Genomic DNA, 25,460 nt, shown 5'->3' with positions numbered 1-25,460 from the left:
AGCCAAGCAACAATGGACGGAAATCCAGGAAGCCCATGAACCAAAACAAAACCCTTCCTCCCAGAGACTTTCTGTTGGGCATTCTGTCACCTCACTGAGAAAATGACTAACACTGAAAATGGGTACCAGGGGTGGGGTCACGGCTGGGACTGAACCTGGCCATTTGACTCACAGGCCTTTGGAGCAGGTTTACAGGAGGAATTTGGCGTGCTATAGAAGCCCTAGAATGGTGTACGCAGAGCTTTACAAGCCATTCTAGTAGACGCCCAGAAGAGACGAGCACAGATAGGTAGACAGTAAATGCTGAGTTCATGAAATTTCAGAGGAACAGAGTCTCTGTTCAGAATTAGACCAAAAGGCACTTGTGTTACATTTTAGCAAAGGATTTGTCTACATTTTGTCTATATCCTACAACTTTGGTAGAGAAAATTTCAAGACAGTGTAGCATTTAGACTGGGAATGGCTATTGGTAGCTGCTTTCAGCCAGATTTACAGCAAGAAACAGTAGTAAAAAGCAGAGCAGAAGGATCCAGAAACATTGTTCAGTCTGACCAAAAAAGGAACTGTTTGAAAGTTGCAGACAAGGAGCGTGTGGTTGTCAAGGAGATTAGTATCATTAGAAAGAAGCCAAGCTCTTTGTGGTTAGACAATAGAAAGACACCTGAGGGTATCTCAGCAATTGGCCAGACCTCACCCCTCCAAGGTTTCAAGGTACAGAATTGTAAGCTCATTTAAAAGACTTTGCCTTGACCAGATCATGCCCGTAGAGCGCCCTGCACAGGGCTACCTAGAGAAGTGTTTTAGTGGAAGGCCTTGGTATTGTCCACCTGATGCTGGTTTGGAAGGGATGAGAATGAGAGAGTAAGGAGGCTTCCACCAACATTTCAAAGGAATGCCTGGGGGGCCAATGTGTGGCAGGCTTGGGATTCCAGCAGGCAGCTGCTATGAGCTATAGCTTTGGGGGTGATACTCAAATACAGTGGAGACTCAAGGGTGTTACCAGGGACATAGGACACCGGCCTAGGAAAGCCATAGGTACCAAGTGGAACTTATGCCCAGGACAGGGGCCATGAGGGATGCAAACTCAAGGGGGTGGAGCCAGGAAGCCTGTTGGGGCACACATCCTGCTGCCACATACCCAGGGTAGCAGACTAGGAGGTGCCGAAGGTGTGTTTGCCCTTCTGCATCTTGCTTTGGTCCTTCCATGCTGCGTTCCTGTCCTTCTGTGATGGGAATGTTTATTCTTGTCATTCTAACTTGCTGTTTGCTTTACAGCAAGCAGCTCCCAGTGAAGAGTGTGCCTTGAGATGCGGAGGAGACTTGGAACTTTTAAACAGTGTTGGAACTGTTTAGACTTTGGGGACTCCTAGAGATGAACTAAATACGTTTTGTTATGAGATGGCCATGAGTCTTCAGGGCCCTGGGGCAGAATATTATGGCCTGACTATGAAATGGACCCATAAGCTCTAGTGTAGACACTGGGTTCCTAGCAGGGGGTGCTGTTTGGGAGGCTGTGGGCTTTTCAGGGAGGTGGAACTTAGGTGGAGGAAGTAGGTCACTTGGCATGTTCCCAAGGAGCTCCTGTTCCTGCTGCCTCTCTCTCCCCTGTGTTTTTGAGGCTGTGACGTTTTACCTCAGCTCATAGGATCACAAAGCCTTAGCTTGAAATCCCAGAAACTGTGAACCTAAAATAAATCTTTCACACCTTACATGGTGCTCTCAGGAGTTAGGTAGCATATGAGAATGAAAGACAGCTAAGCTTTAAAGAGTTGTTAATGCAGATGCCAGTCATTAACAGGCTATTACGAAACCTTATAAAAATTGATATGAAACTTCATGGACAAGTATAACTTGCAGAATATGTTAAATCAAAAGGGTGTGTGTATGTGTGTGTGTGTGTGTGTGTGCACATGTACGTGTGAGCACATGTGTTTGGGTTTATACAAATGTATGTGTGGATGTGGGTGTGTGAATGCATTTGGAGGTCAGAGGTCAACATTGCATGTCTTCCAACACTGCATGTCTTCTCCAATCACTCTCATCTTATTTATAGGTAGGGTCTCCTGTTAGGCCAAGAACCCAGTTACTTGTCTGGGTTAGCTGTCTAGTAGGCTCCGGGGATCTCTTTGTCTCTGCACACATTAATTCATTGCTCTCTGCTGTTGCCTGTGGATGTAATGTGACCAGTCCCCTCACATTCCTGCCGCTGGGGCTTCCCCGCCATGATGGACTGTAATCTGGAGCTGTAAGTCTAATGAACCCCCTTTCACTTACGTTGCTTATGTCACGGAAACAGGACAAAGAAACGGAGACAAATAAAATACTGAGAATGTTGCTAAAGTTTTCCACTATCCAGGAAAATTGCAGCTTTAAGGAGAAAGATAGTTGAGAGGTGTCACACCCTGAGGATGAGGCTGTTTAGGAACATCGAAAGCTGCTATTGCTGAAAGTGCTCTGATGAGCAGCATGTACCAGGGAAGCCAATGAGAAAACAAGAAGTCTCCGCAGAGAAAGATGGACAGAAGATCAAAGTAGAAGTGAATCAACCGCTGAATCAACCGCTGTGTGGGCTTTGTAGGAGGGCGGAGGTCCAGGAGGGAACCAGTGGGCCTGAGGATAATGAGTAGCAATTAGTCAGTAAGTGCATCAGCAGAAGTGGAGCCTGTGACTGACAGACCTGAGGGACAGTCACCAAGTATCAGCAGTACCTCTCATTGGAGTTTCCGGAGGAGGAAAGGGGTAAAAAGTCTGTGAAGAAGTGAGAGCTGACCATTTCCAGAACTTAGAGACTGGAGAGACCCAGCAGGCCGCAGCAGGACTTGTAGAGATGGCAGTAAACTTCACAAGCTGAATGCGGCCAAGTGGCCCTTCTGTGTTGAAGTGGAGATCAGAAAGAAAGCGTCTTCGAACGAGGAGTGTGTGCATCTGCACAGACGCGCACAGAAGGTGCATTTGCTGTGCCTCGCTCAACCTTGCTTCTGTCACCCGGGCAGAGGCCTCGTTGGCTGCGGTGGGGTTTCCTCCTCCTCCTGCTTCCCACTCTTCTCCCTCAAGCAGAGCCTCTCTGCTTTCCTTCCCGTGTGTCCAGTTCCAGTCAGACTTGCTCAGCTCCCTTGCACTTGTTTTGATAGATTATGTGAAATGTACAGTAGCTTCTAGTAGTTGGGGTGATGAATCTCTTTTATTGATTCTGGTCATTTCTCTCCTTCTCCCCTTTTCCCCAGGGTCTCACGCTGTAACCTAAATTGTTCTCAAGCTCATGACCCTCCAGCCTCCACCTCCCGATGGCTGGATTGCGGGTGTGTTCTACCACACCGATTTCCTTTTTCTGGCTCTGGTTAGACTCCTTGTTAGACCTGTGATGCCGTGGTTCTTTCAGAGAGCTGGCTTTGTTGGGCTTTCTCTGTTTGTTTTGTGCTCATCACCACTCTGCTTGACTGATTTCACACACTGCAGTAGTGAATCTGAATTGTATCCTTTTTCTAGTTTTTTTGGCTTGATAGCATAGGTCATTGGTTTTAATACTTATTTTTTTTTCTGAAGTATGCATTGAAATTTCTCTTTAATTGTTGCTTCAGGTGTATTATGAATTTTTTGTTGGTGTATTTCTGTGTGTGCCTGTGTGTGTATGTATGACTGTGTCTCTGTGTGTCTCTGTGTGTATGTGACTGTGTCTCTGTGTGTGTATATGACTGTATCTGTGTGAGAGTGTGTGTGTGTGTGTGTGTGTGTGTGTGTGTGTGTGTGTGTGTGTGTGTGTGTGTGTTGCAGAGGCCAGGGAAGGTTGTCAAGTGTCTTCTTCTGTAACTCTCCGCCCTATTATTTACGACAGGCTCTCTCACTGAACCTGAAGCCTAGCCAACAAGCTCCCTGGACCCACATGTCTCCCTCTCCAATGCTGGGGTTACAGCCATGCTCGGTCATGCCCAACTTTTACGTGGGTACTGGGAACTTTAACTCCGGTCCTCTTGTTTTAACAGCAAGTACTCTTACCCACAGACTCGGGCCCCAGCCCTCATTCTCAAGTTTGGATGTATCATATTTCTGTTAGCCTGAAGTTCAGATTACCGTGTGATTTCCTTTGACTTATCTTCTTTGATCCTTCGTAGGTCCATAAAAGCACATTGCTTGCTTCTGTCACATTTTAAAGCAACCTTTTCTCTCTTGTTCCTGGTTTGATACAACTGGTCTGAGAGACCCTCTGCTTGGAAATGCCTTGAGACCGGCTTAGCATAAAGCCTGTGTTGTTAATGTTTTGGGTGCACCTGGGAGGAAGGCTGATTCTGCATTTGTGAATTCAGTATTTACCTAAGCCAGCTGGTTAGGTTAGGCACCCCAGTGCTTCAGATGCACACAATCAAAAGTCCCCTGCCCATTCTCCTATGAAAGCAGCATCTTCATTTCTTCTATTTTTTTCTATAGCCCTTGAGTTTGTAGTGGTTTAATTCATTATCCTAGCTTAAGCCCCACCCCAATAGCTGAAACACCATATTGACTATGGGGGAGTCAGAGACAATGTGCCAGAGGCCTTTTACTGTCATGCCAGAGACTGCAGAAAAACCCCGTGACAGTGGGGTCTCCCCATCAGGAATCCGTGCTGACGGAGAAGGCTTCTAGGGTTTTCGCCTGTTTGTCTGGAGACAGAGCTCTAGACCAAACGACTTCCTGCAGCCCCTAAGGGCTCAGAGGTGCAGGTAAACCAAGCTGACTCCACATGGGAACATGCCAAACTGCTGGGCATGAAGAGTAACATCTGGAGCAATCCTGTGGCACTCAGACCAGCCACACATGAGGTGGATGTAGAGGGGAGGATGCCCAAGTTATGCTATTAGAGACAGAGCAGTCTGGGGTGACCCAGTTCTGACAGCACCTCTGCTGAGGTGTCACATGCAGACCCAGTGCATGCCCAAGATCTAGAAGTCTTGATTGACAGAGACCATTGTGAAGGAAGCTTCACACCATGCTTATGGGATTTAGGGCAAACTAAGGCCAGCTCATAGAACACACACTTCCCAAAGACACAAGAAAGATTCACAGTAAATCTCCCAGTACTATTAGCTTGGAAACCAAGTGTAAACTCTGCATCCCTTTCCAAGAGGAAGTTTGTAGAGCCCTGCAGTGCTCTGTCTGGCCTTTGCCAAATCGTAGCATAAGTAGGTGATATAAGCACACAGATGAGGCTTCATACACCAGGTATGACCCAGCCCCAACCTCACAGCTCATCTGGGGAGAGGCTCAGATCTCTGTGTGTCACCATACCCTGCTAGCCCTTCTAGTTCTGCTCAGAAGAATCCCAGTGAGGATGTGAAGGGACCTCAGAGACCACCCTATCCCTTCGTGCTTTGCGGCCAAGGGCCTGGAGAACTACAGAGAAGTCAGTTTATGTCTTTAAGATGTCAAATGCACATTGACTGTGTAACACTCTGCGGTGCAGAGTAAGGTCTGGGGAGTGAGGCCAGGCCAGTTTTCCTTCCAGTCCTGTGACCTGAGTGCACGGACATTTGGATCCAGTGCTAGATGTAATCATTTCCTTGGAAGGAAGCATGGGTTATTTGCCTGTCTTGGTGGGGTCACTTTCCCTCTTGGAAGGCAAAGGGCCCTGGGAAACTTTCCCTTCCCTCTCCAGCCCTGAAGTCAGGAGCCAGGAATGATCCTCCCTGGCCCTTCGTGTTTCTGACTTGTTTGACAAGCTCTAGTGAGCTACCAGATGGGAGATTCCTTTCAGCCTGGGATAATTTATTTATCTGTTTATGTATTTTACCAGGAAAGTATCTATTCAGTTCTTGATACTCATTTGCGAGTGACTCCTGGGGGAACAGTAGCGGTGTATAATGTTACTTGGATGTTTGATTTTTTTTTCCTCCCCAAGTCTGTCTACTTTTATTTCAGACACTAAAAAGCAGGGAAATAAAAAGCAACTTATTCCTACTCCCCTCCCCCTCCTCTAGGAGACAGTTGAAAACATGTGGTTGAAAATGAGCCGTGGAGACTTGGCTGAGTGTGCGGACCTGTGGATTTATTTTTCCTTTCATACTTTGATCCACATTTCCAACCATAAAAAATTATTAGTGGCACTTAAGTGTTGGACATTTTTCACCTGAGAGAGGTGAAACGCTCTTGGCTAATGATGTTGGCTATAAATATAGAGTTAGGGCTTCATGCGGGAGTGGGAAGGAACAGAGCGGCTGTGTGTTGTCAGGCGTGGATGCTGATGCTCGGACATCCAGAGGTGGCAGAGGCTGCTCAGGCCTCTTGGGTGCTAATAAATTGTGAAAACTTATTTACATTATTTTGTTCACAGCCGCCCAAGGTAATGGCAATTACATATTTTCAAAAAAATCACAGAAGAGAGCAAAATATCATGGCTTACCCCATTCTCTTCTCATAACACCTTCTCCAACTGCGTTTTCTTGATTTAGGAGTTATCTAGAGCAAGGCTGCAAAGTGAGAGTGAGTGTGGGCCGCAGAGTGGACCTAGCATTGTTAACAGTGGACGTCAGGTTAGTTAGACAGTAGAGGACCAGCTGAGGGAGACGCCGAGGCTAACAGAAGAGTCTCTTGGGAGGTGTGTGTAAAAAGAAGTTGATCTCGGGATAAATTTGTGGTGACAGAGACTGGAGACAGGAACACAAGTGAGACCCAGGTGGTGAAAGTCTAAAGGCAGTGTTGGAATGATTGGAGAGCCCAGGAGAAGAACAAGGCACGCTCGCCCAGAGCATGGACTTAATGAGTGATGGGGGACTTGGCTAATTGAATTCAGCAGAGATGGTGTGACGTTTATATTTTAAACAGAATTTGTAAAATACAGCCATCTATATGTGCACCCAGGGGCAGCAAGAGAGAGGATCCAATCTGTGGTTCTAAATAAGTTCTGGTTTTTCTCTTCTCATTACAATAGCTACAGATGGAAACAGTCCACCCTAGAATTAGATTCTGTTGTCACTGCCATTAAAAGCAAAGAGATAATGTAAAAAAGAAAGTATGATCTCTCTATCCTTGTGTTGGTCCACCTAGAGCGTTGGTCTGTCCTGGTGGGTCTCACAGATGCTGGATCTGGGAACAAATGAATGCAAAGCAAGTCTTGGACTCCTTCTGTCAGGCATGTGGTCCTCTGCCTTCTGCTTACCTCCCTAGGAATCCCAGTCCTAGTCTGGAGATATATCCAGGCAGGCTTGTTGGAGACCCAGGGGACTCTATAAAAAGAGACACATACTCCTGTGGGCTCTGGGCAAGCTCAGCCTTTGAGTTATCTAGGGCCCTGCAAAACTCAGTTTTTATATAGCCGAGACAGATACGAAGGGATCCATAAAGGAATGGAAATAGAGGCTGTTTCTTCTCAGCTGACTATGACAATGGCCATCAAGAGACAGAGTGGCTATGGTGACTCACAGACACCTTATCCTTCGCTCATATCAGTGAGTTCAACAGAACACCAAAACTGCTAGCAGTCTGTGGAGATGATGAGGATGTTGACACTCCTTGTGGAGGAGTAGGAAGTCTCAAGACCCTCCCCTGAGATTGAGGTCACTACTCCCTGCCCCAGCTACCATGGTCCTGGATACTTGAATATGCAGGAGGTGGGAGGTTGACTGGTGGGTGGGGCTTTTCAACATTGCAGCTGTCAGTGAGTTATCCCCAGGCGACTCCCCCAAGGTGGCCTGGGCAGAAGCTTTCTTTGGTCTGTCAGCCAAATAGGCCAGCTACAACACTCGGGTGAGTAGACCTCACACAACAGGGCATGCACCACAGTGGTTGAATAATCTGGGTCCTGGAGACTCACAGGCTTTGGTGAAAATCCGCACGTGAGATTTCCAGTCCTTGGCTCTTGGCTGCCTCCGATTCCTGAGCTTTCTCAGGGTCTGGCCAGTAGTGACTGGTTGGATGGAGAGCAGATGTCTTCTTCCTAATGATGGCGGCAGTCACTGGATCCCATCGTGGCTCCTTTTCCTGAGCCTGTAGCTAACTAACATCAGTACTGTATTGAAAAGGATGTCTGTCTGCCTGTCTGATGATCTGTCTGTCATCTGATTATTACTTTTCTTAAATGCCCTAAGAATTGCTGTCACCCAGACTCTTATCTTCAGCTGACAGTGTGGCCAAGTGGTCCTACCTCAGAGTCTGCACTTCCCCAGGCAGCCAGGGGAGACAGTGGTTAGAGGCAAGTGATTGTTTGGAGGCCCTGTCCTTTTCCCGTGTGCAGCGTGCAGACCTGTCCGCCCTGTCCTGTCTCCAGCTTGCATTGATTTACACCTGCAGGCCTCATGAGACAAGAGGGAAAACAGCTCCTGTGTGCAGCCAGAGCTGTGAGCACTGCTGAAAGAAGACCCAGAGACAAGCCAGAAGCCGAGGAGGTGCTGAGAGACACCGTGGCGTGGCTTGACCTTGCCAAGCCCTTCTGACGCACCCAGGCCCCGCCGGCGAATAAGTCAAACAAATATTAAGGGAAGGAAATGGAATATGTATGTTGAACATTGAAATAACAGCCAGCCACTTGGAAAAGCACCCAGATGGGAATTAGAGTGCAGTGGCACTGTCTTCCCACTGAGCAAATGAAAGCATGGTCAGAATGTGTTTATGTAACCACTAATGAAACATCACTGGGAGACTGTCCCCGTCCCAAGGAGGAGGACCCATGCGTGTACTGCAGGTCTCCTTATCCTAGGTGTCTCCTCTCAACACGCTCATGAGGGAGGCGGCTTAGTGAATGCTGGGCAGGGCTGGTGAGGCAGCTCCGACCTTTCCCTGGGCAGTCCTAGGCCTCCACAACTAGTGCTCATGGTGTGGGAAGGCCATTTTAAAGAGGTGTTGCCTGTGTGATGCTTGAATGAACACCGCCACCCCACCTCATTGAGCAGGAGCTATCTGCAGTGATACCCAACCCTGAGCAGATCCATGTGTTCAAGGGCCGTTGTCCCAAATCTGCCTGCTGTCCCATTGAGATTGATCACAGGGAACTCTGGCCCTTCTGGACAGAGCTTCAGACTCTGGCTATGGTCTCTAGATGGGAGGGACTTCTCTTCCTGGACCACTTGTCTGCCTTGATAGTGATGGAGATGCTGAACCCACGTGCATGGGCAGGATGTGGTGCAGGGACAGGGAAGTGAAAAGCCACATAGCACTAGGCCCTGAACTCCCCAGCTCCCACTGAGGGCAGCGTCCAGAGCTCCCAGGAAGCTTGGGGTTTCCCAAACATGAGACCATGCCGTCCATTGTCAGAGCACACAACTGTAGCCTGCTAAGGTCTGTATCTAAGACAGGCTTGTGATCCCTGTCACACCAGACGTCATGTGAAGGAAGGAGGAAAACACTGAAAGGCTCAAAGTGACCCCTGCCCTCGACAATGCCGAAACTGTGGAATGAGTCTCTAGAAAGCAGGATGCGCTCGCCAGCCTGATACATACAGCTTACTTCTCAGATCACATTTATTTCTCGGTGCCTGGAAATTGGTGCCTAGGGTTCTCATTAATCATGGTTGCTGTGTATTTGCTACTATCTGCTGGCTGGTTTAGATCAAGACTTGGCAACCTTTGAAAGTCATATTTCTTGGTTCCCCAGTAGCCTTTGGGTTGGGCTGAGGATTTGAGGGTTTGGGCGGAGGTCATAATCACACGCTGACACTCAGCTCTTGGAGGGGAAGGAAAAGGACACTTCTCACAGCCAGAGCCACCAACCACGTGTGCAGCAGAGGTGCCGGGCTTGATGATAAACAAACCATGGCGGTAGTGTGGTCCTTTCAGCAGGAATTGTGGCGCCTTTTTTCAACGGCTCTCTGCCTAGACTTCTGGCTCATAGTAAGTACTTATATAGTAAATACTTGCAGGATGACTGGAGTTGAGGTTTGGACATTGAATTGACTTCCTGTGAGTAGAATTATAAAGAACTGTTGGACTAAAATGTTCCCATAATCCCTGTGCAAAGGAGTGTTGGTCTTCTATCTACCGGCCAGTGAACAAATGGCAGAGAGGAATTTTTTGCTGTACTTACCAGGCTGTGAGCAATGGGGATCTAAATCTCGACTTTATAATTAACTTTCCTCAAATGAAACCCTCAAAATTTCTTCAGGTCCCTGCTTCCCTGTCTGTCCTCAACCCACAAGTCCCGTTTCTACCCTGGTAACTTCCTCAGCCCTTCCCCGACAGCCTCACTTCCTAGGGTCCTTGACTGTCTAATGGACATGCCACTGGGTTTCCCCTGCAAGCTCCATGTCAACAAGACGCCTTATTTTGTACCCTCTCCCTGAAGTATGGGGCACTTCAGGATCCTCTTGGGACAGGCTGGATTTTGACAGAAGGTACAGGTGCAGTGCCAGGAAGAGGCAGAACCTTTCAGAGACAGTTCTGGAAAGTTGGGACCTCCACAAGCAGAGGTTTGACTTAAACTTTATACCCTCTACCAAATTAGCCCAAAGCAAATCACACACTTAAATGTAAAGCACAAAACTGGGGTGGGGGTGGGGGTGGGGGTTCAGGTCCTAGGAGTTTGCAAAGAGATCTGAGCTTGACAACAAAAGGTCAGTCCATAAAAGGACAAATTGGTAAATTAGGCCTTTTCAAAATAAAAATATTTTGCTCTTTAAAAGACATTGTAAAGAAGATGAAAAGACAAGCTACAGACTAGAGAAAATATTTGTAAACCACATGTCCAACAAAGAAGTAAACATCTCGGACAGACAAAGAACTCTCCGAAGTCAGCAGTGAAATCCCAGCAGTCCAGCCAGAAAGAATGAGGGCACGGCCAGACTCCCCACCGAGCAGGATCACGGGCAGCAAGTGGAAGACTCAGAACCCTTAGCCCTCCCTCGGCACGGCGCAGAGAGAATGCAACGGCACACGCAGCACACCTTTCAAAAGGTCTAACGTTCAAAAAGACTGACAGCAGGAGCTGGGAGATGGCTCAGGAGGTAAAAGTGTGAAGACTGGAGGTGGCTGCCGGCATCTGTGTAAACCCAGAGCCAGAGAAGCAGAGACCGCAAGCCCCCCGGCGCTCTCTGGCCAGTTAGCCTAGCCGAATCCATGAGCCTCGGCTTCAGTGAAAGCCCCTGTCTCAGAGAATAGGTAGAGCTCAAATAAGGATGCCTAACCTCTGGCCTCCTGCATGTGCATGGACAGACAGACAGACAGACAGATGGGAGGAGCTGGAGCTAGCTCCACAGTTAAGAGCACTTGCTGCTTTTCCAGAGGACCTGAGTTTGATTCCTGGTTCACAGACACCTGCAACTGCAGCTGCTGGGGGCCCTGCACCCTCTTCTGGCCCCTGGGCACCAGCACACGCATGGCATACACACGCAACACTATATATACACATATGATATATATGTATATGTAATATTATATTTTATATATATTTAAATATTTTTAAAATAATGATAGAAGCTCGGTAAATATCCAGGAGCCAAATACAGATATAATAGAAACATCTCATCTCCAAGCTATGGACTTTGACTTGTTACTGGATTGCCTTTCTAGAACTCAGTGACAGGACTGACGTACGTGTGTGTGTGTGTGTGTGTGTGTGTGTGTGTGTGTGTGTGTGTGTGTGTGTATGAGAGAGAGAAGGGGGGGAAGTAGTAGTAGTAGTAGGTCAACCTCAAGTGTCATGCCTCAGAAGCTATCAACATTTTTTTTTAAGACATGGTCTCTTCAGTGGCCCTGAATTCACCCAGTACTTTATTCTGGGTGGCCAGTGAGTCCCATGTGCCTCTACCTTCTGGTGCTAGAATTATGTAGACAAGCACACACCACCACACCTAGCTTCTTCCATGGGTTCTAGGGATTGAACTCGTGTCCCATGCTTCTGTGGCAAGCACATGACCAGCTAAGCTATCTCCTAGCCTTGCAGCTGATATTGTGAAGCTATTTGGAAGAGATCCAGATGTTTGCTATTGTTTGCTTGTGTGTTTGTAACAGGGTCTGACTGTGTAGCCCAGGCTGATCTCATCCTCTGTTCGATGGTTAGGATTCCATTTGGTTGTGCCTTTTTCTGTAAACCACCCTGAATCATTGTTAGGCAGTATGTGGGACATAGGTTGGTATGGAGGGTCTCTGCTAGCTGATTGTGTATCAAGACTAAACAGAGAGTAGTGAGATTGCTCAGGAAGTGACCATTTAGAAGTTCCTCCATGGGGCTGGAGAGATGGCTTAGTGGTTAAGATCGAGCATTGGCTGCTCTTCTGGGTTCAGTTCCTAGAACCCACATAGCAGCTCACAGTTGTCTGTAACCTCAGTGTCAGGGGACCTGACACATTCACAAGGACACACGGGCAGGCAAAACATCAGTGCTTATAAAATAAAAGTCTGAAAAATGAAGTAAAGCCGGGCGGCGGTGACACACACCTTTAATCCCAGCACTCGGGAGGCAGAGTCAGGCGGATCTCTGTGAGTTTGAGGCCAGTCTGGTCTACAAAGCGAGATCCAGGAAACGCACCTAAACTACACAGAGAAACCCTGTCTCAAAAAACCAAAAAAAAAAAAAAAAGTAAAATATTTTTTTAAAAAAGTTTCTTCATGTTTTGAAATTAGTTGGGGCTCAGCAGTTTGCAAGTATCATTTCTTCCTCTGCATGAAGAAATGAAGGTACTTGTCAGGTTTGCTCTGCCAGCATCCCTAACTCAAGTGGTGAGAGCCACCTCCACAGCTGCAGGAGGCAGCAGAGCTCACTCACTTCTGCTGCACAGAGCTCGGGCCTCTGGTCCACCACAGTCATTCAGACTGCGCATCACCAAAGTCAGTTCGGAATTCTGAAGCCTCAGTAACCATCCACTGAGTGGAAGCAGTCTGTCTTTCCTCACTTTGCAGGATTTAGGAAACAGCCATTTGCCTGCTCATTACAGTTTTAACTTCACTGAACAGTCTCCTGAGACCAGGCCAAGAAATAGTGACTGGAGCTGGGGCTCTAGAAAGAAAATAAACTGGAGGTAGTGGTCTTCAGGGCTCAGAACTAGGTAGAGCATACCCCCATCCTGACCTTCCTGCCGCCCCCACCCGCACCCTCCTCCTTTCCTCTGTTGTCTCTCAGAAGAGATTCATTGCCTCATGAAGAAGAGTCGTCGGGTTTAATCTTCCACTCAGCTGCTCTGGGCTTGTGTTTCCTCCTCTGCCCCAGCGCCTCATAGATTCTGAGGTTCCAGGAGGCGCTCAGATGTGGTGTGGAAACACAGGCTTGCACACAGCTGACAGGGCTTCTCTTCATGGCATGAGCATGTAGCTGCTGATTCCAAATGGAAACCACATTCACAATGAAGCTTCTGCTTTAGGAAGATGAGTGCGGATGGGAGCAAAACACCAGCCGCGTTCCCTGCCTTCGCCACCCCAGCCATGCTCTGCGGTCCACCTGAATGATCGCTGGACTCTGTAGCTCTCACGGTACCTGTCACTGACTGGCACACAGGCTGAAGAAGCCAGGCGCCCTGGGTGATTTAGACTAGCCTCAGCCTGGCTGCCATGTTTCACCGGTGAGGGCTTGAGCTCGGGGGTGGGGTGCTTCTTAGAATGCTGGGAACCCATAGAAATTGATGAACAGGGCTGCTTTGTGGCTCAACCTAGCAGTGTAGCCTTGGAAGGCCACTTCCTCCTCAGGTCAGTTTTTTCATCTGTGGAGGGAACCGATGAGCACCTGGACGAATGATCTCCCCCTTCCAGATGATCTTGAAGGCTGCAGATCCTGGAGACAGCTTGGTCAGGGCCTCACAGCTCCGATCACCCAGTATGAGTCTTCTGGCACCTGTAGGTGAGCTGATGATACTGACTGGAGGATGAGGCGGGGGTCTCAAAGCCACCTTTTCCCAGAAGTGCCTTCCCAGTAATGGCCACCACTGAAAGATGGAATGGCACACGATCCTGCGCCTACCGTGGCTAAGCACAGCCCATCTCAGGCCTTCAGCACTGCCCTGGCCTGAAGATAGCACTTAAAAGAATCACACGTCATGTATCCAGTACCAAAGCCCTGCCCTCCAGCCAGACTGGGACAGACATGAGTGATGCAAAAAAACCCCAGAGGTCGCCCATGCTCCTAGTTTTCCTGCTGGGTTGATTTTAAACAGAACTCTTCCATGGCTTGAAAGGGACCCTCAGGTAGACTGAGGTAATCTCACAGGTTGACCTTAAAACACACTGTTTACACATGTATATATCGATGCTAGTCAGCATTAGGAAGCTCTGGGTGACAATGTCTGGGCTCCCCTGCTCTAGATATCGCCAGTCAACATTCACTTGTGCCCCTGATGTGAACCAAGGCTCTCAGCTTTCCACAGAGTTCCCTCTTAACAAACTGCCGTCTGCTGGTGTGATGCAGAGCCTGGCCTAAGAGTGAAGCCCACCAGCCCCCTTCACACTTCACCTCAGGAAGTTGCAAGTGTAAAAGGTAGGTCTGGGGCCCAGAGAGAAGGCCTGGTGGGTAAGAACACTGGCCAGACTTGCCATGCCAGTGTGAGGAACCAAGTTAGATTCCCAGCACCCACATAAAAAGCAAGGTGGGGCCACACACATGCCATAACCCTAGCATTGGTGGAGGGGCAGAGACAGGATTGTCGAGCTTACTGGCCACCAGCCTTAGCTCCAGGTTCAGTGAGAAACCCTGCTAGGGAATACACCCAGTATTCTGGCCTCCACATGTGCATGCGTGGGGACGGACACACACACACACACACACACACACACACACACACACACACACACACACACGAATCCTGTAACTGGCTTCTCCACATCTGGTCAGCATGCAGGACAGAGCATGTCCTGAGGGGAAGCATGCTGTCCTGAAGTATGAAAGAAGAGACCACTCATTAAAGACCTTTGCATGTTGCTGACTCCTTTCAGCTCTGCCTTGGCTCACCCGAGCATGAGACCACAGGGATTGAGCCAGTTCTAGAGCTCTCTGCCACTGTGACTCTTAGCAGTTGACACAACTCAGAAGTTGTTTGCAAGGAAAAACATGGAGCCATCGTCCAGTGGGACACCCTTGGAACCATACACATACACACTGCCTCTTACCTGCGCCACTTCTTTTTTTTTTTTTTTTTTTTAAGGATAGACACAGGTCTTGCTGTGTATCCCAAGATAGCCTCTAAGTCACGATTGTCCTATGTCTGTCTGCCTTCTTAGTGCTGGGGTTGCAGGCATGCACTGTCATGTATGGCTTCCTTTACCCCTCCTTCTTCCTGCACTTTTGTCTCGGTCATCCTGAAACTTGTGTCATCCCTGTGGTCCAGTGGCAGTGTATCTGTGGCACTGTGCCTTTGGGAGGGGAGGCTGTAACCGTCACCGCAGAGCGCGCCTGTTTTGATGTTGATGTCCTGGTCACACCTCCAGATGGACACCATGTGTGGCTGCATCTTTCCCTCTCCTTGCTGGTTCCTGAGGCTGACTGCACACCCAGGCTGGCTCACAAGGTAGCACGGCATCCCCTCTTCAGGAACATTTATGGCCTGCTCTCCTGTATATGGCATTTAACAAAGTGCACTGGTGCAGGCCAGTCTGTTCAGAAATCTACAGCCTGAAACAGATTACACTGGGCAGATTCATTCCTAGAAAACAGCCTGTGAGGAGGAAGGAGCAGAGAAGATCTTTGTCCTAAAAGGATATTAGCAGCCACCTAATCCAGATGGAAAAAGGAACTAGAAACAGGCCACTGTTACTGGACCAGTGGGCCAGCAGTCTGCTTTGGCCATGTGCCCCTGTGCCGTGTCTGTGGATGCAAGGGTCCAGTTAGGCTGCCTCTTAAGACGGGGAAACAAAGGCAGAAGGGCTTTGCCGTACCCTGTGGGAAGCCACAGAAGACCTCATGGCTTTCGGGTTTGGGCGGTTGTTTGTTTTCTTTTAAAGAAAGCAGAAAACGGCATCTGTGAGTCCTGAGAAGTGAAAAATCTCTCTGGTTAGGTAAGGGGTGTTTGGGGTTAAGAGCATGGAAGGAGCAGCTGTAGGAATATCCGGTAGCTGTACTCCGTATTCAGATAGAAAGATTATTACGGGCTTTGATCCTCGGGGTATGCCCTTAACTATCCAGGAGGGTGCTTTTCAGAAGGCCTGTGACTAGACTGGAGTAGGAAGCATCACTGTGTAGGTGGGAGGGGGAGCCTTAGAGTCCCGGCCTGCAGATGCAAAGGCTCTGACCCCAGACGAGAAAAGAGTGGAACTGGGACAGGGTGCTCAGCTGGGAGAGGGGCATGGAGTGGGCACCGTTGCTCCTCTGGCTGGGAAAATGCTTTACCCTGTGCATCATCAGCTCGGCTCTGTACTGGCTGATTAGTGAGGGCCATCCCATCCTGCTTCCCTTCGTTTTGATCCTGTAGTCAGCTGCAGAGTTATAGATGAAGTGACAAGGAGGGCGTCTTGATTGGATCCAGCTGCCTGGAGTAAGTCAAGGACAAGGGGGGCCCAGAAAGACCAGAAGTCAGGAAAGGCTCCAAAGGAATCCAAGACTCGGGACACCTCTGGTGCCTTTCAGCACGTGGTAGTTTGGCTGTCTGTGACTTGGTGTCATGGATTAAGTCCTGGAGAGAAGGCTAAGTGACTTCGGCCAACAGGAAGAATCCCATACTGAAATCTTAACAGCATTTGACCCTAAAACTGAGCAGATAATAACAATAATAGTGAAAAGGGGATGATGATGATGGATGATGGCTGTGGATGAGGTGGGGGAGGGCTCTGTAAAGAAGGAGGCTACTTGCCTTCCTTTGATTTCAATATAGAGCTGTGTTAATTCCAAGTCAACAGGAAAGGCAACTATTGCCTTCAGCAAAGCGAGTAGAGTTGGATATACGCCTGCATCTTGCTATTCCAGCTGCGCAGTTGTGTGTGCTCGGGGCCCTTCAGACACTAGTGTTCACTGAGGCAGATTAGCCAGCAAGGTGCTGTGACTTGGGTGTGCCGAGGACAAGAGGTCTGTCCTGGCTCACAGAGTTATGGCTTATACAGCTGTCCATGCCCTGTCTCAATAAAGCCATAGTAGCATCATACTTTTTAATCTGCTGAAATACACACTCCATACCAGAGAGCACACAGCAGCAGCTCACCCAGCCAGGGACATGCCTGACATAGATTCATTTGTCTGCAGCTGTTAGGACGATTTCTGTAGCCCATTAGTTTGGTTGGTTACAACATGGTGTTAATGAGGCCAAGGCTGTGAGTCTGAGAACCCTGCTAGGTGCACCAGTGTCACACCAGGGTAAGCTCTCCTTATGGACCCCCAGGCCACACCCGTGATGCCGATTAGATGTCCCATAAAATCTGGAGATGAAAACTAAAAAAAAAAAAAAAAAAAAAAAATCTGGAGATGATTGAGGGGGCCTGGGCAGAAAATGTAATAGCAGTGTAATGACTCAGCAAATATTCTGCTCCCCACCCCCACCTCCAGCTTCTGGAAAAGCAGTTTGAACATGTGACTTGCTGTGGGCAATGGCTCCTGTGCCTGTCACACTCAGAACCCTCAGGCTTGCCACTGACGCTAACTGGTGTGTACTGTGCAAGCCTTCTTCCACAGTTGGGCGCACTGTTCTGGCTGGGTAAAAATGAGGGTTCCCCTGCCCTCTCTTCCCAGTGCCACGGTGCCCTCAGCAGCTGGTGTGGAGTCTGTGGTGTGTGCTGCTCTTCTTCAGGCTTGGATACCACAGTGAGCGAGAGTCTCTGTCTTAGTCCGTGGCAACTCCCCTAGAGAGAGGTAAATAGTAACTAACTAAAGTGGCAGCACAAGTGAAAATTTAATAAGGAGAAGCAGGGAGCTGCAAGTAGTGACAGAGGGGGGCTAGCTGCCGGTGGCATTTGTCTGGTATGAGAAGCCAGGAGGGCCTGTTGAAGGTGTTGGTTCTTAAACAGAGTCTCCATTGATGATAAGGAGCCAGCCTTTTGAAGCTAGGAAAATGTTCCACAAGACACAGCAGATGGAAAGGGCTTGGGGTCTGGTCATGATCACAGAGCCCAGAGGAGAGCGTGGTAAAAGATGGCGTGGAAGTGGGTCCTTAACAAGGAGAGGATTCTGGGCATTATTCTTGGTGACATAGGAAGCCATTTTTGTTGTTGTTGTTGTTGTTGTTGTTGTTGTTGTTGTTGTTGTTTTGTTTTGGAGGGAATGTTTCTTAAAGATTTCCAGGAGATGTTAGGGGTTGAAATGTGTCCTCTCATAAAGGATGTGTCCAAGTTCTGACCCTCAGTACCTCAGATTGTTTGACAGTACCACTTTATTTGACAGTGGGCTTTTTGGAGATAACCAAGTTAAAATGAGGCCACCATGGCGGGCCTTGACCTGTGAAGACTGGAGTCCATGTATAACCGAACTTTGGACAGACAGACTTAAGTGAGGAGATCTGATCCAGTGAGGCTAGAGGGTTGGTTCATGCATCTATTGGGGGAAAAAAAAAAAAAAAAAAAGGCCTAAGACTTGATAACCAAGCACCAGAAACCAGGGACAGACAGGGAAGGGTCTTTCCCAACAGGCGTCGGTAGGACGTGACCCTGACAAACCTTGACTCAGGCTACCAGTTTCCTGAACTTGAGAAGTTTCGAATCTAAGGCCCCCCCCCCTGTGTGGTTCTCTTAGGAGAGCCCCAGGTAGCTCCAAAGGAAAGGACTTGCTGCTAACACCCTGGCTGTGCCCTGGAGAATGGCATCTACATGTCCTCCTCAGACTCAGTGTCATGGAATGGTGGGGAGCTGCTTGTCACTCTGGAACATGACCATTGCTTCTATCGATAAATGCAGAATTAAAAATATAATCATGAAACAATAGGAAAGAGCCTAGTGGTTGAACTATACAGAATGCTTGTAGTTCTTCTAGACCGACACTGTTAGACATGCGCTAGTCATGGTTGGGAAGGATGGGAGGTGCAGCATCTCTAACTGTGGCGGTCTAGAAGAACTACAAGTATTCTGCATAGTTCAACCACTAGGTGCCATGATGCGCATATGGAGGTCACAGGACAGCTTGCAGGAGTCACTTCTCTCCTACCATGTGAGTCCTCAGGATGGAACCCGGGTCATCAGGCTTGGCAGGAGGCACCTCACTTGGTCCCATGTGTACTTGTTAGTGTGGTTGTGTGCACATCTACGTGCAGGTGTGTGTGTCCAAGATCAGCACTGGTGTCTTTCCTTGATCGATTTCCACTTTAATTTTTTGAGGTAAGTTTTCTCACTGAGCCTGAAACTCACCGATCTAGTTAGGCCAGCTGGCCATTGAGCTTCAGCAGTTTGCCTGTCACTGCCCCCTCTGCTGTGGTTAAAGGGGGACGCTGTGTACCCACTTCTTCCCTGCATAGATAGGTTCTAGGGATCCGAACTCAAGATCCTTATGTGTTCCAGGCAGTCACTTGAGAACTGAGCCATGCCCTCAGCCCCCTCCTTACTTCTAAAGGTCAAACTAAATTGCAGGAAACACATGGAAGAAAGTACCAGAAGTGCCTCATTGATGCCTTGTGCAGGTGTTCTGTCAGTCCAAGCACCGTCTCTGAGGATTTCCCCAATCTAGAATCAGTTGTTCTCAGAATGCTTCAGAGTCTAGGACATCAAAGTGCCGATTCTCAGAACATACACAGGGAACTGCCATCCTACCAGACTCCGCTCAGAGTTCACACAGTAAGATACATTTTATTTGTCAAACAGCTAAGTTGAATTTTCTAAATGTATGTTATGCAGAGGAGGGCAAGGCAGCTGGTTTCACTGGCTAGCACAGGCAATACTCATCAATCCACATGACTTGAAATGGCCACGCACGCACACGACGTTCTAGAAGAAATCAAAATCCACTTCTGTCTCTGAACACTGGCGGAATTCTAGCTCCTGCTCGATGGAGTCTCTGAAGCCCACCCTGGCCCTATCTGGAACCTCAGAACCCAGTGGTCATCTGAGTCATCTGATGACTTATTGGTGTGCTCTGTCCCTAGGTCTGGCGGGAATTTCCTGACCGGCTGGTGGGCTACCCAGGCCGCCTGCATCTCTGGGACCATGAGATGAACAAGTGGAAGTATGAGTCTGAGTGGACCAATGAAGTGTCCATGGTGCTCACGGGTGCAGCTTTCTATCACAAGGTAAGGGGTGTGCGTGTGCGTGTGGCGCCTGTTTGACTCACTTGTTTGATTTTCCAGAGCTTTCACTGGGTTTAGGAAAATGTTTTACCTAAAAGGCTTAGAAAAGTCAGGTTGTATAATACTCCTTCTAAATAAAAAGCACCAAAAATTCATATCAGCTAGTGAGGAAAAGCTGCTTGTCCTTGTATCACTTAGAGACAGCATGGTTGAGAGATGCTTTTCTGGCCTTCTGTTTCCTCTGCGCACACACGTTCTCATCTGCACACTTTTTTGTTATTAAGGTGTTTTCTTTTTTTTTTTTTTTTTAAAGATTTATTTATTTATTATGTATGCAATGTTCTGCCTGCGTGTATGCCTGCAAGCCAGAAGAGGGCACCAGATCTCATTATTGATGGTTGTGAGCCACCATGTGGTTGCTGGGAATTGAACTCAGGACCTCTGGAAGAACAACCAGTGCTCTTAACCTCTGAGCCATCTCTCCAGCCCTAAGGTGTTTTCTTAAGCCATTCATCTTTCTTCATAAATAGTTATTTCATGGCATAATTGGTAATAAGCCACTATCTTGATGTTCCTTAAATTATATGTGTTTCTCTACCATTGGGTATTTAATTTTTGTCATTTCAGATAATGTTAATAGCTAATACTTACGGAGCAATTTATAGCCTTTTTATAACTATTGTGCTTGTGGCCATTAGGTTCCTAAAGGTAGAATTAGAACAAAAAGAGTGATTTCCTGGATGTTTTTAGATCCAGCAAGACATGAAATGGACTGCCTTGCTCTTTTGTATGACAATACATTTAGAAAATTCAACTTAGCTGTTTTGATGAATAAAATGAATCTTACTGTGTGAGCTCTGAACGGGTTCTGGTCAGGTGGCAGTTCCCTGTGAGTGTGCTGAGAGTCAGTACTTCATGGGCTTGACTTAAGATTTACTTTTATGCTGAGCATGGTGGCGCACACCTTTAATCCCAGCACTCGGGAGGCAGAGGCAGGCGGATTTCTAAGGCCAGCCTAGTCTACAGAGTGAGTTCCAGGACAGCTAGGGCTACACAGAGAAACTCTATCTCGAAAAGCCAAAAAAAAAAATAATTAAATAATTAAAAAAAACACTTATACAAACAAACAAACAAACAAAAAAACAGATTTACTTTTATTATTTTTCATTATGTGGATGTGAGGGGGAGAGGGCTGTATGCATGTGAGCACAGGTACCTGCAGAGCCTAGAGGTCTTAGATCCTCTGGAGCTGGAGTTATAGGCAATTGTGAGCCACATAAATGTGGATGCTGGGAACTGAACCCAGGTCCTCTGCAAAAGCAGTACTGGCACTTACCTCCAACCTCATAGCTTTTTTTTTTTTTTTAATTAAGGCAATGCTGGGTACTGTGCTTTTGGTTTTAGAGTATTCAGCTCAGCCCTGGCGTTCTCTCTGAGAGCATAGGGTTTAATTAAAAAGAATACCTCATAGCCGGGCGGTAGTGGCGCACGCCTTTAATCCCAGCACTTGGGAGGCAGAGCCAGGCGGATCTCTGTGAGTTCGAGGCCAGCCTGGGCTACCAAGTTAGTCCCAGGAAAGGCGCAAAGCTACACAGAGAAACCCTGTCTCGAAAAAAAAAAAAAAAAGAATACCTCATCTGTTGTCGACAGAAGGAGATCTAATGTAGAAAGCCCTGTTGAGCCTGCTCTCTTGCTGCTGGGCAGCTCATCATCATTGCTTCCACTTTCTGAGACTCTGGTCAAGAAATAGGTTTTGGTCTCAGCAAAACAAAGAAAGCAGACTACTGTGTATAGCTTCGGAAGTTTATCTTAATAGTGGGCATGCTTGTTTATATGTCAGTTTATGCATTTGTCTTTGGAGGCAGGAGCTTCCTAGGTCCCCAGGCTGCCTTTGAACTCAGTCTTCCTTCCTCAAGGGACTGGAGGAGCACACCTCCACAGCTGGCTACTTCTTTTTGGTCCATTAATTCTAGTTCACTCATGGAGTTGATGGTGATTTCCGGCTTGCCTCACTCATGTTCTGCCTCTCTAAACACATGCCTTCACTCTTAGCTCACAGCATGGCCCCAGAAATACATACTGGAGCAATCCATCTCCTCATGACCACTTACATGTCTGGCTCACACTTTTTATTAATAGGAAGACAATGGAAATATTTTTTTACAATACACCTTTGACCTATTATATGTAATATTCATAAACAAAACTTTCTACTTTGCATTTATTTGAATGTGTACACTTTAAAAGGGAATCGTAGGAAAGTGAACTTACCATACCTGACACCATCTGTCTGCTCTTGTCACTTCTCCAGGAATACATTAAAGTCAATCTTAACTTAAGAAATAAAAACACATATCTACCATTTTAATTTCTTTACAGTGGGGTGTGTGTTTGTGTGTGTGTGTGTGTGTGAGAGAGAGAGAGAGAGAGAGACAGACAGACAGACAGACAGACAGACAGACAGACAATGTCCCACTGTGCACGGCACCAGCCCATTTTAAAGGCACCAAGCCACTTAATTTCCTTTTGCCCTTTCCACTAGTAAAGTCTTGTGGTTAACCTTGTCCCTGTACCACTGAGTTACCCTTGACATGTCAGCCAAAGAGAATTACTGTTTGTGTATCTCTTCATTTTTTTTTTGTCTCATGCGACAGTATTTTAATTACCTGTATACCTACAAAATGCCTGGGGACATCAAGAACTGGGTGGATGCTCACATGAACTGTGAAGATATTGCCATGAATTTCCTGGTGGCCAATGTTACCGGGAAAGCTGTCATCAAGGTAAGAGCCCGTGCCACTCCCTGGCTTGGCTTTGGAGCTCGGCATTGTTCCCTGACCCAGAGAAGCTGTTGGAACAGTAAATAGATGCTGCTCTCTGCACAGAGATCTCTGCACAGAGAGGGGAACGATTATGCAGTTCTCCTGATCTTTGGTTTTAAAGATCCAACTAACAGTATTTTGAAGTACCTTTGCCATAACATACTAAAAGCTGAAAATACAAAGTCTGGGGCCTGAAAATATTCTTGAAACAGTTTATTCTTGAGACTCTGTGTTTGCTCAAATCAGAGCCCAAGTTATGGATCAGTAGTGGAAGCCCACTTATATGGACAGCATCATCTTTACCTCCTGGGTGAGAACTCCATGTGAAATTGGGTAGTGCCAGAGGCTTCTCAGCCTGAAAGGGTCACCATCATAAGAGTTTAGGCTGGCAGCATGGATGGCATCTCACTGACTCCCCAATCACGTGCCCCAGGGACTCAGAGGGCAAGGGATTTTCAAGAAAAATGGAAGAATGTAAATTGTGGGGGCTGCTTTCCAGGGACCCCAGACCTTAAATTTCTTTTTCAACATGTGTTTAGCTGTGACTGCTTACTGTGGGTGGAGTCTGTGACTCTTGACCTCGCCCTGGTTAGTGCTCTCATCCTCCCGTTCTTCCCTGTTTACTCATCTTCGTAGCAGCCTCCCTGGGTTTGCTAGAAGGATCACCCAGAGTCTCCAGTCGGGGGAGTGGGTGTTAAAAGGAGTCAGGGAAGAGGAGTCTCAGGGTGAAGGGTGGCTAGTTTATTCCTGACCAAGGGAAGTGGGAAATGAGCTGGCATCTCCAGGAGAGGTGCTGTTCCAGCTCTGGACCTCAGAAGGGAAGGAAGGCGAGAGACTGCCTTGTTGGGACCAGGGTTGAGACTGCAAGTTGTGGGAGGCTGTATTTCATCGCCTCATGACTGCAAGAACAAATGGTGTTTATACAAGGACCTTGGCAGTGAGAAAACAGTCATTAAACAGGAATTAAGGAGCTTGTCATCGCGACTTCTTTCCAGTTACAGAAGGCGAAAGCCCTCCAAGCTGCTTTTATTGGGCCCTTGGGAGTTCTGTCATTGGCTGAGGCAGCCCAGATTGAATGGAGGAATGCTGAGGTGTGTGCGAATGTGCATGTGTGTATACATGCACAGGGTGCACAGGATGTCCCTGCTCGCAGCACAGAAGCCTGCCTGCAGAGTGCCGTTGTGGCGTGGCTTTATAGTCCCGGGCACTGACAGCCAGGTGTGTTTCACGTTCCTCGGCAGGTAACCCCAAGAAAGAAGTTCAAGTGTCCTGAGTGCACGGCCATCGACGGGCTCTCACTGGACCAGACTCACATGGTAGAGAGGTAAGTACGCCTCTGAACAGAGGGCCACCCCAGCCTCCATCCCCATTTCCTCCCTCGGCCTGTTTATGGGACTATGTTAGAGATGCAAGGACAGCAGCTGGTAGCCAGTCACCTCCTTTTGCACTGTGGGAACTGAGTTAGTTCAAACCCAGGTCACTCAGTGAATTAATTTGGGATGCTGCTCGCTCAATTTGTAATGGCTGGAAGGGTCTGAAAAATATAGCTAGCCCTAAGCTCTAGAAGCCAGATCCTTTGTGTGGACTGAGTGGCTAACTGTGTGCAATCACTTGAATGGAAGTGAGCTGGCTCCAAGGAAACACTGCCTGTTTCTCTGAGTAATAGTTCCGTGTTACAGTAATGCTTGATTCAAAAGAAATAAACCCAACCCAGCAGAGACAAATGCCTGTGCTAATGCCACTAGGTCACCTGCCAAGCTCTGAAGGTTGGAACAGCAAGGTGACTGAACAATTCTGTCAGTTCCTTAGCAATCTCTTGAGTGTGACGTGTCGCCCTGGGCTAAGAATCCTAAGAATTGTGTCTTGGATGTCTTTCTTCACGACTGCTAGTATCTGTACTAGATCCTCATGGTCCACAGCCTTCAGAGCTCCTGAATCCATCAGACTTATTCTTCTAGAAGCTCCTCCATATTCGGGCCCACAAGCTCTGACATCTAGAAGTGCAGTTGTCAAGGGACGCAAGTGTGCTCCAAGAATGTGGTTGTAGCCTTTCAGAGGAGGCCTCCGCTCAGGTTCCCAAGCAGCTTGTGCATCTCTGACAGAGTTCATTTCTGAAGTCCAGACCCACAAGAAAATCCTCCCCACCCTTTGGTCTTGGGTTCTTCTGTCATGTTTTGTTTCTTTAACTCCAAATAACCTCCTTAGCTCCCTCATACAGATATCTCACTTAAAAGCCATTGACTTTTACCAACAGTTGGTGTGAAATCATATATGAATGTCCCCTGTAACACTGCAAATGCTGTAAGTATGGCAGAGTTAATTATTTACCATAGCTCATTGGGAAAAGACCCCGGCTGTAATTCTACCCGAGCAGATGAAATGGTTATTAAAACATACCTTACTCCCTATGTTGGGGAGAATTCATAGCGTTAAGGCAAGTGGTTGTGGGCGGAGTTAACGTGGAGGTTACAGTACAGGGGAGAGCGGAAAGCTGACCCGATGACAACCTCGAAGTTCATGGTGGGGTTAGGCAGCTCTCCTCTGGCATGAGAGCATAGCAGATTTAAAGCTGTGTTAAAGGCAGGGCCAGAAGATGGTTATGGTGCCCTGAGCAGGGAGCTGTGGAGGCT

General features: G+C 47.8%; 1 protein-coding gene across 2 annotated transcripts in view; it reads left to right on the top strand.

Moving 5' to 3' along the window:
* The window catches only part of Ext2 (exostosin glycosyltransferase 2), a 149,683-nt gene that overhangs the window by 108,332 nt on the left and 15,891 nt on the right, over positions 1-25,460 (top strand). For both annotated transcript variants that reach the window (XM_076570120.1, XM_006995920.4), the window contains 3 exons: positions 19,868-20,011; positions 22,663-22,791; positions 24,072-24,154. In XM_076570120.1, coding sequence (XP_076426235.1) covers positions 19,868-20,011; positions 22,663-22,791; positions 24,072-24,154 — 356 coding nt within the window. The remainder of the gene's footprint in view (positions 1-19,867; positions 20,012-22,662; positions 22,792-24,071; positions 24,155-25,460) is intronic.

This window comes from Peromyscus maniculatus, chromosome 4 (genome assembly GCF_049852395.1).
Source record: "Peromyscus maniculatus bairdii isolate BWxNUB_F1_BW_parent chromosome 4, HU_Pman_BW_mat_3.1, whole genome shotgun sequence".
In the NCBI taxonomy this organism is placed as follows: domain Eukaryota; kingdom Metazoa; phylum Chordata; class Mammalia; order Rodentia; family Cricetidae; genus Peromyscus; species Peromyscus maniculatus.
Note: the sequence above shows the minus strand (reverse complement) of the source record. Positions and strands in the feature narration are given on the sequence as shown.